General features: G+C 42.6%; 1 protein-coding gene across 3 annotated transcripts in view; it reads right to left on the reverse strand.

The window, feature by feature from the left end:
* Positions 1-1,445: 1,445 nt before the first annotated feature.
* Positions 1,446-15,201, reverse strand: part of mtcl1 (microtubule crosslinking factor 1) — a 72,799-nt gene continuing 59,043 nt past the window's right edge. For 2 of the 3 annotated variants that reach the window (XM_088642085.1, XM_088642084.1), the window contains 5 exons: positions 12,578-12,814; positions 11,471-11,722; positions 9,816-9,892; positions 7,660-9,214; positions 1,446-2,786 (listed from right to left, as the gene is read on the reverse strand). In XM_088642085.1, the coding sequence (XP_088498211.1) occupies positions 2,559-2,786; positions 7,660-9,214; positions 9,816-9,892; positions 11,471-11,722; positions 12,578-12,814 (2,349 nt within the window). In that variant the 3' untranslated portion in view covers positions 1,446-2,558. Of the gene's footprint in view, positions 2,787-5,780; positions 5,839-7,659; positions 9,215-9,815; positions 9,893-11,470; positions 11,723-12,577; positions 12,815-15,201 lie in introns of all 3 variants that reach the window. The other variant, XM_088642086.1, reaches the window with a different exon arrangement.

The raw sequence follows: 15,201 nt of genomic DNA on the forward strand, positions 1-15,201 counted from the left end.
CTTAGTCCCTTCCAGTGATCTGCAGTCGTTTCCTGCCACACACAGTGAATCACTTAATGAAGGAAACCTAAGAAAAGCCAGTTGTAATGGAAAGGTACACTGACTTTTTTACGTGTTCTTTTTTTAACAGAATGTCTCACACTGTCTGTTCAGTCTCACTACAACAGAAACTTCCAGTTGACCTACTGCACACTTAGTGGTGGTGGCCTAAACAAATACACAGCACTACTTTTTTTGGAAAGTGGGAATCATTTTTTTTTCAGCAGTCTCGGATATTCAGTTCAGGGTTTCAAACAAACACCGGAACAGCTTTGAGTCCGAAATAAATATTTTCCCTGCCCCATGACCAGCATTCCCCACAGCCTTTAATTTGTGTTTTAGTTGTACAGTGAATAGTGTAGTCCCAAGATTACTCAATGGGAGACTTGTTACTAAGCTTCATAATTACCCAGCTGGAAAGAAATGTGGTTGGAACCATATTGTTGCAGCTGATACCTTGGCTTCTTTATGGAAGCCAAGATGGATGAGACAACTGGATTATCTACTACCAGATGGGTCAAAATGCTCCTTTGTTTCCACTTTGTGTACAGTACATTCATCCATTTTCTAACTGCTTCATTCAGGTCAGGGACGCGGAGGAGCCGGAGCACAAGGCAGGGCACGCCCCGGATGATACGCTTGTCCATGACAGTTTTATTTTTTTGCGCTTATTTTAGATGCACCTCTTTATTTTCTGTTAAAAAATAGGCAGTTGGTTGTGTGGTCGTTTCCGTCTTACCAACGTAACCCTTGAATTTCCAAAGAAAGTTGTTAGGGGTGTTTTAGTTAAAGTAATGGATTCTGATGCGGAAGCCGAGATCGCCCAAAGCCACGGGAAAATCCAAGCTTGTGGTTAAAGAGTGGCAGTAAAGGTCGCAAACCGATATTGTAAAGTAGCTCACTTTACCAAAAGGGGAGTCCAGAAGACCAGGTCGCTAGTCAGACGTGAAGCCAGAACAAAAACCAAAAGTCGGGGTCCGGGACAAAGCGCAAGTCAGATGTCCGAGGATCGGTACACCAGACACAAGTAACACACAGTAACACACGGCTGTGTCCGCAGTGTCTCCTTAAAAATACTGTGAGACCGGAGGTGTGGTGGTGAACAGGGATGGTGACTGGGTAATTGTCGCTGGCGTCTAGGTCTTCTAGGATGGGTTGAGGTCTGATTATGAGAGGCTGATAACGTGACAAAATTGAAGAATATTCTGCTTTAAGACGTAAATACATTTTTCTCTGGGGGAAAAGGACAGATCATAGATGCAGCAAACAGAGACTTGTGTTTTAGTAGTAATGACTAGAAAAAGAAAAAAGAGAAGAAAATTCTCTGGATCTCACTTCGAGAAAAACCCTTTGTTATCTACAGAACTAGTCCTAGCAGACTTCGACAAAAGAGACTCTGGCAGATCTTTTTTGTAAATACATATTCAGTTTATTACCAGATGACCATAGTCTTACATAGACTTTTCTAAAACAACATTCATTACATTTTTCACTATCCCCAAGTGATTTTTTTTTCTCAAAAAAGACAGTCCGTTTGTTACAATAATTTAGTTTAAAAATCTTTTTTTCTTTAGCTGATGCTAATTTAGTAACAATAAAATTACAGTACAGAATGAACCTCACAACATTTTTACAGTGGTATTCAGTGACTCACATTACGGGTGACAGTGTAGTACAGTACCCTTATATACATGCACTAAAGTGCTAGGATCAACAGGCATGCAAGTCAAGTATAACACCATCGTGTACAGTTGTCCGCCAGTACTTATCAGATTCATCACTCTTGCCAGTTTTCAATTTTCTTTTTTTTTAATTATGCCAATGCATCCCTTTTAAGAACAGATCACACCACAAAAGTAAATATAGAACCTCTTTTGACATCACGTTCCTTTGCTTCAAAGCGAAGCAGTTTTTCAATTTCATTGTTTGTCTTTTATTACATTTTTTTTTAACATTTCATTTTCATTACCTGTTTTTTTTTTTTTCGGTGGAGTTTCTTAAGAGAGGAACAAAAGTGAATGGGGAAAAAAAATGGAGTGAGACTCATAAAAATATATATTTACATGGAAAAGTGTAAGAGTGCAAATGTAAAGTTCCCCCACAAGAAAACAAAAAGAGAAAAACAATAAAGCAAAAAAGGCAGTCCAGATACTGAAAGACATTTCACTTATTAGTGTTGCTCTAGTTTCCTTAGACATTTGAAAAACAGACCTCTGATAAACCCATAAAAAAATATGATGGTGACTAAAATATATATATGTACTGTATTTATACTGTATATCATTTTTTACAATCAAGAACCTAGGTTTTCACAGGCACATTTTATTGTCGCTGTTTTTGATCTTCCTGTACTTCACCCCACGGCTGTGACTGTCCACGTGTCCCTCCCACGGTGTCCTCCCGGCTCCTTCGCCGGGCTTGTAGCCGACAGGAGGGAGTCGGCGGCGCCGGCGCTGGGCAGCTGTGGCCAGCGACGGAGGCCAAGGCAGAGACTCGGAGCGGACCAAGACGACGAGGCTTCAAGCCGGACTGGGATCCTGCCTGGAATTCCCAGCTTCTGGGAGCTGCTGCTGCTGCGGCTGTGGCTCTGCCAGAGGAAAGGAGAACTCTGCCGGAGTCTGGGACCATCTAGGAGAGGCAACTGGGGAATGAGAAGCCCAGCGGGAAGGTGGACGCCGGTTGGCCGGCCTAGCAGGCCTCAGGAAGCAGGACTCCAGAGGGGGCGCTACCGAAGAGCTGGGCAGTTCCTTTCAAAGAGAAGGCCCAAGGTTAGAGAGAGAGAACCAGGAAAACAAGCTGCTGAAAACACTGAAGGTTCGCCTCAAATGAGATGTTTATTAACTGTCAGTGTCCACTATGAATCCTTCCTTTTTATGGGCTGAACTAATTTACAGCAAGACTCCTCGAACAATGTGCATCTCTTGGTGTTTTTTGTTCAGCAAAGGAAAAACGCTCTTAGACGCATTTGTACTCGTTTCTAAAAGGTCGACGTTCGCAGTGTGTTCGTAACTTCAAGTCAAAAGAAGACCAAAAGACAACTGATAAGTCATGAGATGAAATACACCGAGAGTTCATGCTACTGTTGAGAATAACCAAATAAAAATAACAGGGGTTTTCAATACTTCTCCAGAGCAGAATTTGCTCTTTATTTGCAGAAAGGAATTACAGTACACATGTATGAAGACGCCAGCTAAGCTAAAATGAATACTGGTGTGGAAATTTTACATTAATTTATTGTTTTATAGTTACTTTATAGTTATAAATAGTTTGTGAAGTTTAGACTCTTTGTTGGTAGGAAATATGAAGGACATTTTGTTCATGTGTAGAATACTCCCTTTAATGAAAAAAACACAACCAAGATGAAGCACAACGAAGCAAGACCTTCTATATTTATAATGAATGGCTTGAAATTTCTGTGTTAAAGAAACATGTAACAAAGTAATGAAATTATTTTACAAAAGTATGGTTTTTTTTAAAGAAATAAGTTTATATGTTGTAATGAACAAAACCACTGTTTCTACTTGTATGCATTAACGATCAATGTTGTCTGAAGCTGTAGGTTATAATTAGTAAGTTTCTGCAGTCTCAGGTTGCATCTTAAGGAAAGAAGGAATTTGATACTCTAAGTATAATTTGAGGTCTTCTGAAGACATACTGTACTTTAGGTAGTCAGATGCTATGAAGGACAGGAACAAAGACATTTTAAAAGCATGAGGAAATGAAAGAGAAAAGGATTATAACAAAGTTAAACTGCCAACATGTCTGAAGGCTTAAATGTAAAGACAAACAACAGCAACAATACAAAAAGGATTATTCTATCCCATTCTTACTTTTCCAGTTTAGATAAAACCAAAAACATCTTTCCACTGCTCTATACAACCTAATGTTTTGATGACAAAACTGAACAAGAAGGTAAACATAGAAACATTTTATGTATCTCAGAAATATTGTCTACTATGCCATGAAAGGCTCTGAGCTGGATGTCTTTATGGCTGCTTCTTCAGCGTTTTTTAATAAATAGCAATAGTATATAGCAATAAGAGCAAACTAAAAAATAAAAACTTCACAAAATTTAATTTGATGTTGAATATTTTAGGTAACTATTTTCAACAGAAATGCACAGATCATTCAGTGCTCTCACATAAATGTACATGCTGGATACAAAAACTTTTTAAAAAAATTTGAACATCTTTTTTCTGCACCATTGGAAAAACAAGAAACTGCTGAGTGGACTTGGTTGCCTGTCAGTGACGCAGATTGGAAAAAGAACAGTTTTCTGTTAAAACAAGTTTTTGTTACATTTTTTGTTTTTGTGGCAGACAAAATGGATGCATGCAACATGGCTGCATTGATGTTTTTGCTTGTTCCCTGTAAATATCAAAGGCATAGATCTCTAGACAACCCAGACATCCAAATCACATCACAAAGAAAACAGGAGCAACATGCAATATTCCTGTCTTTATTTACCAATTTACCAGAAAATAAAAATAATGCTGAAAGGGTTATTAATATGTTAAAGATCTGAAAGGACTGAGACAGACATAATGTAAAAATAAGACTACGCAACAGTGTCAGACAAGCACAAAAAACAATGAAATAGCAGTCTGACAACCTAGAAAAAGTCATTGGACATCCTGTAACCAAATTCTCCATATTGAAGCCATATTCCATAGTCATCTCCAGCCATTACAAGAGGCCGATACAGGATCACTGAAAACCAGATTTTATATATCTAAGGTGGGATCTGCTGGGTTGAATCATTTCTCCATTCGAATAAGAGCATGCAGCTGTTTGCAACTGTATTCTTCTATACCCATTGGTTAAGTTAAAGGAAGTTCATCTAGGTATACCTGGGCCCTCATTTTCAAAATGGCACAAAGCAGAAATGATTACTGATATGTTGTTTAGGATTGCAGATGCAGTTAATGCATTTAAATAATCAAGATTATTTAAACTCTGCACATTAGTTGTCCTTGCTTAGAAGTTGTGATGAATTTTGTTTTGTTCATGGGTTTGCTTTTGCTTTTTTATCATAATTTAGAACCACTATAAGAATTTACCTCTAACACACAATGCCCTTTTCTAAAAAACGAAGTTCTTGTTGTCTAGCTTCGAATTTTTTTTCATACTTTTGTAAATTAAATACTGCTCAGGGCAAGCTCCAGGTGAATTCTGTGCAAAAAAACTGTATTTCTTAAAGTGACAAAGACAATGTTTGCTATGTGAAGAGTTAGTGGTATATCAATGGTATTTTCTTTTACACTTTGCAGGAAAAAAAAGTGCATATCAGACCACTTTAAATAATGATTGACGAATTCACGAATGTGTTCTTGCTCATGATTTGTAAGTTAAATGACAATATCTGGAGAACTGGGATGATATCATGTTATCAAACCAAGTGGCAGAATACAGAAACAAGGACAGAGAAATCAAATTCTCGCTTAAGGCTGTATAAAATCTTCACTAATGGGAAGGATACAATTTTCTCCATGACACATAAGACTGTGGCCTCATTTCATTGCAATGCTAGGAGGATGCAGTGAGTACTGTAACAATACAAAGATAGTACTAACCAAATGGGCAGGATGGAACAGATGGCTTTACATTTCTTATGTACACGTTCACTCGTTCCCTTACAATGTGGGAGCCCCAAGCAGCAAATGTGCACAGCGCATATTTCTCTGTTTTGCACACAGAGCCCACAGTGAGTGAGTTCAGAGAAGAGGAATAAAGGAACTTACAGCTTTGAGACAAGCAGAGTTAGAGTCCCCAGGGAGCAGTTAGTAAGACAGTGTGGTTCTGGATAGATCAGGGAGGTTGGAAAGGAAGAGAGAAAATTAGAGTGAAAAAAAAGATTTATCATAGAGGGGAAAAAAAACAGGAGACCGGAGTCATAAAAGGTGATAGGTAGAGGCTTCTATAAATACAGAGGAGCTGCCAGCAGCTCCCCGTGATGGACTAGTGTCTTATAACCACCAGTATACTGAAATAACTTCTCAGAGCCACCTTCACAGCCACATCCTGAAAGAGAAGAAGCACTTGACTGCACTATTAAAGGGAATGTGTCTTGAAAAGCAAAGTGCGATTAGCTGTGCAGAAAGATGGCTATTTATAAGCCTCCACCAGTCTGCTTAATGTTCCTGTGAAGCTTAATACACAAACCAAGCAGCAGGAAAAGACTGTAGTGAATTCAGCACTTTGCCTCTATTAGCTCATGCCTTTATACAAAACTCCTCCGTTTTTCAACACTGAGAGCACCATACAGGAAGTGTATAATTTAAACTGGGACTTCTACAGCAGGACATTCATTAAGCAGCAGCCAGCTGTGACTTTAATTATTATTGTTTAAGTGCAGTAAGACTGAATTTGTTACACCCTCTGATTACCCAAAGTAAGATAACAGGCTTTTAAGATTTGTGAATTAATTGTTAACTCAAATACTTTGACATATTCCACAGACATACCTTAATGCTATGAAATAACAAAGCTTACAAAATGTGAACGTTTATTTGTAGCTTTCAAAACAAACCTTAAAAAGTTTCACTGTTAATTAATTTCAACACATCTTAATATCATTATTTGAATCTTGTAGAAGAACACTATCTTGTACTCACAATTTCACAATTCACAGAAAGGCTGAACCCATTTAAATGTGCATAATTAAAGAAATGTGTAGCAATTATAACGAAAACATTCTGGTGCCTTTCAGGTTTTTGAAAGTAGTTCTCAAGAAACCCCTCCCAAAGTCATGATGATCAAGAGCCTGCAATTGCTAATAATTATGGGTATGAATATTATTTTTGTAGCTCTTGTTGTATCACAATGCTATTAGAGACAGAATTATCAACATCTCATTCTGCCTTCTGCCAGAATCAAGTATAAGTGGTTATTTTTGCCACTTTTTCCACACACGTTACAAGGAAAAGTTAGCTATGTCAAGCCCGTGAGCTTTTATAAGGCTAAAAGTCTGTGGCTGATAACTTTGACTTTAAATTAATTAAAAGTAGGATAAGAAGGCATGAGATAATTCCTATCCTGTAAAGTTGTGAAATGACGAGCTAAGAGAAAATGAGTATTGATACTCCCACATTATATCTACAATTTCTAATTTTGAGCCTCTACATGGTGGCATGTAAAGGCCAACTCATCTGAGTGATAATGGCTCAATAACTACATAATACAAGTGCATTCCAGCAGAATTTCACTTCTCTTTATCAGTGGTTCCATTTGCAGTATTAAGATATTTACATGTTCCTTTCCTCTAAAGATACTTCTTTCAGCTTTCAAACAACACGTTTAGATTTCATAGGATAAAAAGGTCTGGAAAACTCAGAAAATACATTTTACTTACACAACAAATAATTTGCGCCAACCCGAGGTTTGCAACAGATTGCATGGATTATTTTACACCATAGGACTATTTTATTAAAGCAAAGATATATTTGCACTTCTTCAGAACCTGCAAATTCTCTCTTGGGATTCTAATGTAACCAGTACATGATAAAATAATGGATACGTCCTAGACAAGGTAGCATGTTATTATTTACAGTAATCAAGGGCTTGAAAGAATGTCACTGCATTGAATGCATCATGCAGAAGGAACGGCTTACAAATGCTTACCTCAATGGACCCTTGTTGAGCTTTTTCCCCGTCGAGAGCTCTTCCATCCTTGCCGAGGCTGACTTGACCACTGGAGGCCAGCTTTTTCTCATCCTTGAAGGCCTGTTCAAGCAGTCTTTTATTTAAGATCCTGGCGGCATTCTCGGCAAGTGTGTAACCTGGAGGGGCAGACAAGTCCTGCCTAATGCTTATGACTTCAGGGGTCTTTTCTCCCTGAGTCTCTACAATCAGTCGGACCGGGCTGGGTGACCGGCCTCGCACATTCTTGAGGAACTCCTGCACCGTTCCATAGCCGGGGGACTTGGGTTCGGCAGGCCTCGGCTCTGCGGACCTGGAGCGGCTGGGCGATCTGGTGAACTTCTGCAGGGTGTCGTAGACCACTGGCGTGTGATCGATGATGTTGAAGAGGCTGGAGAGCCCATCGTTGATGGTGGTGTGGACGGGGCTGTCCCTGGTGGTGGTAGACCGAGCCCAGGCTGACTCGCTGAAGCCCTTCTGGGGTGTGGTCGGAGCAGGCGCTCGGTTGTTGGACTGTTCCGACTTGGCCGGCAATTTGCGCTGGAGCTTCGGGGAGCCATATTTAGGAGAGCAGCAGGGGCGCTCAAATTTGTTCTGGATGACGGGGGAGAACTGCATTCTCCTCAGGCTCCGAGACGGGGACGAAACGGGGGTCGACCCCCCCTTTGGCGTTAAGCATTTGTGGGGACTGCTGGTGACGTTTCTCAGGGCCTCTGTCTGGAGGCCCACGCTGATCGTCTGAGTGGTCTGTGTCCCCCGCGTGGTGAAGCCATTGGTCTGGCAGGCAGTGTCCTTGAACTGGCGCTCCACGGAGTTCGGCCGGATGGCGTTTCTCACGGAGAAAGCGACCTCTTTCATGTCGTCGCTCATGTTCCTCGACAGCTCCAGGTCATGCAAGGAAGAGGTGAAGCCCACGGTGGAGCAAATAGGGCGCTCCATGGGGTGCAGCCCCCCATCTAGCAGTTCCTGGTGGTGCTTCGGCAGTTCACAAGGCCACCTGCCAAAGACTTCATCCGACCCTCCCAAGGGGTCTCTTGCCTTTGCCTTGGCCACCGAGAACACGAAGTCCGGGTCGACCACTGGCCTCTCGTCGCTGTTGGGAAGGATTGTGCTGTCGAGCTTGCGGCTCCCGGGGGGGCTGTGGAAGACCCGCACCCCGAACTTGTCGGCTGCCGCGGCGCCGATCACGGGTGGTTTCTGGCAGTGCTCCGGGCTGGTCACGGTGTTCGTCGTCATGGTCACGCTGGTGGTCAGGTACCACGAGGGCGCCTGGAATGGATTGGAAGTCTGCTCTGCCCTCCTGCTCTCCGTCCTTTCCACCCAGGCCTGCGCTGGATTCTCCGCGGGTCCACAGACCCCGGGGCTGGGGAAGTCCCAGCTCTTGTTATTGAACTCCTCGATGTACTTGAGGTCGTCTGGCGACAAGGGTGGGGTGACCTCGTCTTTGCCGCCGTCCCCCAGTGTGCTCTTCTCGGGAAGGAATGGAGAACTGTCCATCAAGCGCTGGAACTCAGACATAGAGCAAACTGACTTAGCCCTGCAATAGAGTCATGAAAGAAATAAAAAATACGCATCAGATCTCATCAAGAAGAAGAACAGTGCAAGCCAGGTATTGTTGATCGCTGTAGAAATACCACAGTGCTGAGTATTAAAATTTAACCTTTTTAAGTGCAGTGTAATCTTTATCATTTTACTTGTTAGGAATATTACCTGCTAAAATGTATTTAACTGTATGTAATTAAAGACTTTTGGGTTCAACTTTAAAAAGTGATGCAATAGTGACAAACAAATGTCATTTTCCTGAGTAACAATGAAACACAAATACTTATAAAAGCACAAAGAATAAAATCTAAACTGTCATGTTAAAATGAGAAAACGCCTGTTGGATTAAGCTAGTTTCACTCATACTATGCTCTCAAAAACTCATACACCCTGCCTTTGCTCAAAAGATTGAATTTTATAGGTCACTTTATACCAATTACATCTTTTGACTCACCAGGACTACAAAAATCCCTTTTGTTTACGGGAGGTCAGCCTTCATATTTCACAGAAATGAAGCAACAGTGATTGTCATAACTAATAAAAAGCTGTACAAGTGGCCAGAATTTTAGTTTTTCGCGTTTTGTCCACACTTTTACCTCAGGAGATTTCCGGTTCGCATTTCTTCTTCATGATACGCAGACAGACCCTTTTTGTCAGGAATTTCATTCAGCGCCTGAAATGCAAAGTATTATTCAAGTGGTTCGTACACAGCGCAGCGTTCGTGTAATTTAAATTAGGACTGTGTCAGGCTTAGACACAGGATGTGTACTGATGACCATTATTAACATCACAAATGACATGAAGAGTTTCCATAAAAAGTCATAAAACATCATTATGTTATCTAATGGATTTCATACATATATTGGTTATGACATTTATCCATCCACTTTCTAACCACTTCATCTAACTCCGGGTCAGGGCGGAGCTGGAGTCTATCCCAGCAAGCAATGGGCACGAGGTGGGGTTCATCCTGGACAGGACGCCAGTCCATCGCAAGGCAGACGCGCACACAAATGACAGAAGCCAATTACCCTACCAGTACTATATGTCTTTGGACTGTGGGGGGAAACTGGAGCATCCAGGGGCAACTCATGTGATCACAGGGGAACATACAAACTCCACACAGATACAGTAGGACCCATGATCTGGAATTGAACCCAGGACCCCCAGTGCTGCGAGGTAGCAACGCCGATCACTCTGCCGCTGTTTCACCCTGGCCAACATTTACACATTTCTCAAAAAAATAACATTTCTCTAAATCAGTTCATTTGATTCTCGGCCCAAAATTATTTAGCTGTTATTTTGAAGTGCTCGCAGATTGTTAAAGTAAGTGGGTAGACCAAAGTGCAGTACTGTATGGGGCTGCCCATGCAGTCAGTTCCAATATACGGCTTATAGCCAGCAGCCATGTCACCCTGCAGCTCACCACTGGCAGTCCAATGAAGCTCAGCAGGTGTGAGCCTGGTCAGTACCTTGATGGGTGACGTTTTGGGAAAAACTAAGGCTGCTGCTGGAAGAGGTGTTAGAGGGGACCTGTAGGGGGCGCTCACCCTGCGGTCTGTGTGGGTCCTAATGCCCCAGTATAGTGATGGGGACACTATACTGTAAAAAGGTGCCATCCTTTGACTCTCTGTGGTCATTAAAAATCCCAGGGTGTTTCTTAAAATGAGTGGGGGGTGTAACCCCAGTGTCCTGGCCAAATTTCCTCCTGGTCCCTACCCATCATGGCCTAATAATCCCCATCTGTGAACCGGCTTCATCCCTCTGCTCCCCTCCCCACTGAGAGCTGGTGTGTGGGGAGCGGACTGGTGCATCATCCAGGTGGGGCTGCACATTGGTGATAGCAGTGGGAATCCCCATTCCTGGTAAAGCGTTTTGAGTGAAGGGTCCAGAAAAGTGCTATATAAGTGCAAGATATTATTATTATGATTATTATTATTATTAACACCTGAAGAAGGCTCCACGGCCGAAACGTTGTGTTCTCTTTCTTCTTTTTTTCAGCATGGAATAAACCTATTACTTGTTCCTTTGCAGCCTACGAGTATCTCTTGTGTCCACTGAAGTATTAGCGCGCACTGTATCGTAGTACGTAGGCTGCGTATTCGACACGTATTAAAATACAAAATATGAAAACCCGTCCCGATTTTTCAGCACACACGACACAGTTCCAGGGTCACTTGGCGTACCACTTGGCGGCACTCCGCGTACCACTGCCGGTACGCGTACCACAGTTTGAGAACCACTGGCCCACCTCATTCAGGCAGGGGAACTTCTTCTCGCTCTCCAGCCGGGAGGGCGGCGGCGCCTCGCTCTCGCTCAGGGAGTCCAGCGACAGAGCATCCAGGAACAGGTTCTCCGTGGGCCGGAACCGGTCGCTCTCCCTCAGCTTCATGGCCCTCTCCTGCTCCTCGAACCGCTCCTCCGAGTCGGAATAAGAGCGCGAGGCCCCGGGGCCCCGGGGCAGCGGGCTGTCCTGCGGCGGGAAGACCCTGTGGCCGTTCTCCTTGAACCACAAAAAAATCCAAGTTCGTGAATTCAGTTTCCTGAACACCACTGAACTGGCTCTGCTCCCCATTGGAGAAACTTGTAACTAAATAACTGAGGTACAGGTGTGCGTGTGATGGATTCTCTTGTGAGGGGAATGAAACAAACTGAGGCTGTAAAACTTGGATCTTATGCTGAAACTTCAGGTGTCTGTTTTTGTTTTTGTAGAAAATGTATCGTCCTCTGTGGTGGCCATAGCTAAAAACACTTCGATTAACTGAACCGTCGAAAGAAATATAAATGATTTTTTTTTTACTAATATTTCAAAATGGAAACAAAGAGATTGAGGGGAATTTTGAGTTTTATTTTGTCATTTTAAATTTAATATTTTCACAAATCCAGGGAACCCACAACGAATCCCAGGGATATTGAGCACAGGAGCATACTATACAAAAACTAGTGCGAGGTCACAAGACGTTCTTCCTCCACTTAGAACTGAATTCCCAAGTCGCCGTTTTTAAAGTAAAGAGCTGTGCAAATGTATATCCCCATTGGAATAACATCTCCAGGCATCCGTACCGGACGACATGCTGGGATTAGTTACATATCTACAAACACGTCTATAGTTTGCAATCTATAAGCTGTGGTTTCTAGACGTTTTATTCATTCTAGATGTTCTTTAACTTAGTTTTAGAGACAGTGAGATACTTTTGTGAAAGATTCTAGATTCAGCTACAGTGCATTACGGTAATATCGTCATTATGAGAACTTCAGATGAGGAGCGTGTTAAACTACCGGTCCAGCACGCCCGTGCTTGTGCCTCCCAGGCGAGCGAGCGAGCGAGCGGGCGGGCGGGCAGGACTGCGCGCACTACCTTCTCCGCCGCCTGCCGCAGCTCCCACTCCTGCCTCTCGCGGTCGAACCCGTCCAGCAGCTCCGCCCTCTCCCGGCTCCAGCGCCGCTCGCCGAGCTGCAGCTCCCGGCGCAGGTCCGCCAGGGCGCCGTGGCTGTCGGCCAGCAGCCGGCGGTGCTCCTCGCGCTCCCTCTGGAGCGCCCCCTGCAGGTCGGCCGGCTCCGCGTCCCCGGGGGGGCGGGTCCTCTTGCCCTCCAGCTGCCGCCCGGAGAGAGGGAAGAGAAACACGCGCACAGAGAAACGCGCCGGTTACTCCCCGAGCACGGCTGCGGATTTCTCCGATCCCGAACTTCCACTCCGCTGCCTGCAGAACGGTTTCGTGCTGAAAATGTATTATTTTGCTCTGCATTCCGCAGGATGATGAAACAACCACACTACATTAGATATAATAATAATTATATAATACATAATATATCTAATAATAATTTGCAATGACAATGAGGTTAGAATCTGGCTAATAAACAGATTTTTATGGAAGAGAATAACCCATCTAATCCTGAATTTAGGCTTTGGTAGCATCATAAGAAAGTTGTGTATAGAGGTTGCAGACACACACTCTGGAGAATATTGTCAAAACATTCTTAACAACGCTGTCACAGTCGAAACGTACAGGAAGATAACACTGCCGTGATGTTCTTCAGCCGGCTTCGAATTTTGTCTCATTCCGACATCACGATACCATGTGTAAAACATCTCATCTTTAAAAACATACAGCAAACACAAACACAAACATCTTTGGTCTCTGTAATGTGGGAATAATATTACGTTTGAGCATCCAACATGACCAAGCCATCCACCTTAACTGGAATGTTGAAAAACCCCTTGGTTAAACATTTCTATCCAACACAACCTACAGTAACTACTACCTTGCAGCAATCTACTGAATGGGAAATGTTAGAATGGTTTATAATTGCAGGTAAACGTTTTCCTCAAAAGTAATCCAGAACAAGTAAAGAAATCCACTTCTAAATGAAATAAGTGAGAGGATGCCTGCTGTAAAACACCATAGTGTTTGTCTTATCTTGGCTTATGTTATTCTGTCTGGGTACCATGACAGTGATTTATAAAATAGGGTAGGTAGGTCAGGTCCCCTTTTCAGGCCATAAAGGCTCATGGGGAATGGGGGGCAAGGGCCAACATTTTTATCAACCATCCGACAGTGGAAGTGGAGGTGATGGGGTCAGCATCCCACTCCGGCCGGCCTGTTACCCCCAGAAGGATTGACCCCCAGTACTCGTTTGGAAAGCAGGCTGAGTGGATCTGGGAGCTGTCTCGCAGGAATTAGAGCTCCATCGCTTGCCCCTACTGGGATTGAACCCGGGACCTCCCGGTCCAGAGCGAGACGCCCTTCCCATCTGAGCTACCACGGCTCCGATTGACAAAATGTATAACACATAACTTAATTATTTTAGATTTGCACAAAGGAAGCATTTTCTTCACATGAAAAACAGAACCACAGCAGGGATGAACTGATAAGGAAATAATAAGTGGCAACAACGTGATACTGGCTGCTTAGCAAAACCAAGCAAACAAGAAGAAAATAGGCTGCCCCTGAGGTTTGCAGTTACTGTATTAAATTATTAAAATTAGTCACCAATAAATTAACATGAATTATTATGAGAAACATACGCTAGACTTTTAGGTAAATGGGTGTTTAAAAACATCACGTCATACTTTTTGACAGTCCCTCTTTTTGCATTAGCTCATCACCAATATTAGGGCTCACCCTGCCTGTAATAGTTTCCATTGCACTGCCCTGAGTTTAAGAAAAAACAAGCGTTTGAAGTATACATACAACAAATGTCTTTTTATACAGTACCTACTGTAGCTACTCATTAATTTATTATTTTTGTTTATTAAACAAGATCTTTACCCTTGAAGATGTTTGCGTTGACAAATTCCTAAAAACAAGTGCTGTTATGAATATGAATTAATTGCAACCCGTCTCTTGTGTATTAAGAGAAAATGTGTTGATATTATAATTATAAAACTAATTAGACCAAAGTACACTCTAAAAACACTAAATGTAGTGGCTTTCTACGTTCAGTACTTTCCCGGAACATCATAAAACATGGAAGAACTTCTGTACTTGTACACAGCGTTTTCTTTGCACGGGGGAACCATTGCAGATACCCAGCTTCGCACATAACCAAGTCCACCCCTGTACCATAGCATAACATGCTATAGCAGCTAGTACAGTATGTACATTAAAAGACATAAGTAAGCCTCACTTATATGACAAAGTACTAATGCACTGGCTTTAATTTAGTTCAGATGACACTGATCAACTAAAAGAAACAACAGTAATCACAAAGGTATAGTGATCAGCTACAATAAACAACATGAATCCCTCCTCTGTTTTCAGCGGATGCCTGCACTTTCTCTCTGCCTTCAGACAGCTGTGCAGCTAACTTGGAAGTTGTGGCCAAGCTCATCCCACACTGCTCTCCTTCCACACAAGACCGAATTGCGAATAAGGGAATTTGTGAATGCTAAATTTGCAGATGTTGAGACTGAGCTGCGTTGCTCTACAAATGCATGAAGATTACACTTTTTATGAAAAGAAAATGGAAAAAAGAATGGTC

Source organism: Lepisosteus platostomus, chromosome 8 (genome assembly GCF_059453375.1).
Source record: "Lepisosteus platostomus isolate fLepPlt1 chromosome 8, fLepPlt1.hap1, whole genome shotgun sequence".
Taxonomy (NCBI): domain Eukaryota; kingdom Metazoa; phylum Chordata; class Actinopteri; order Semionotiformes; family Lepisosteidae; genus Lepisosteus; species Lepisosteus platostomus.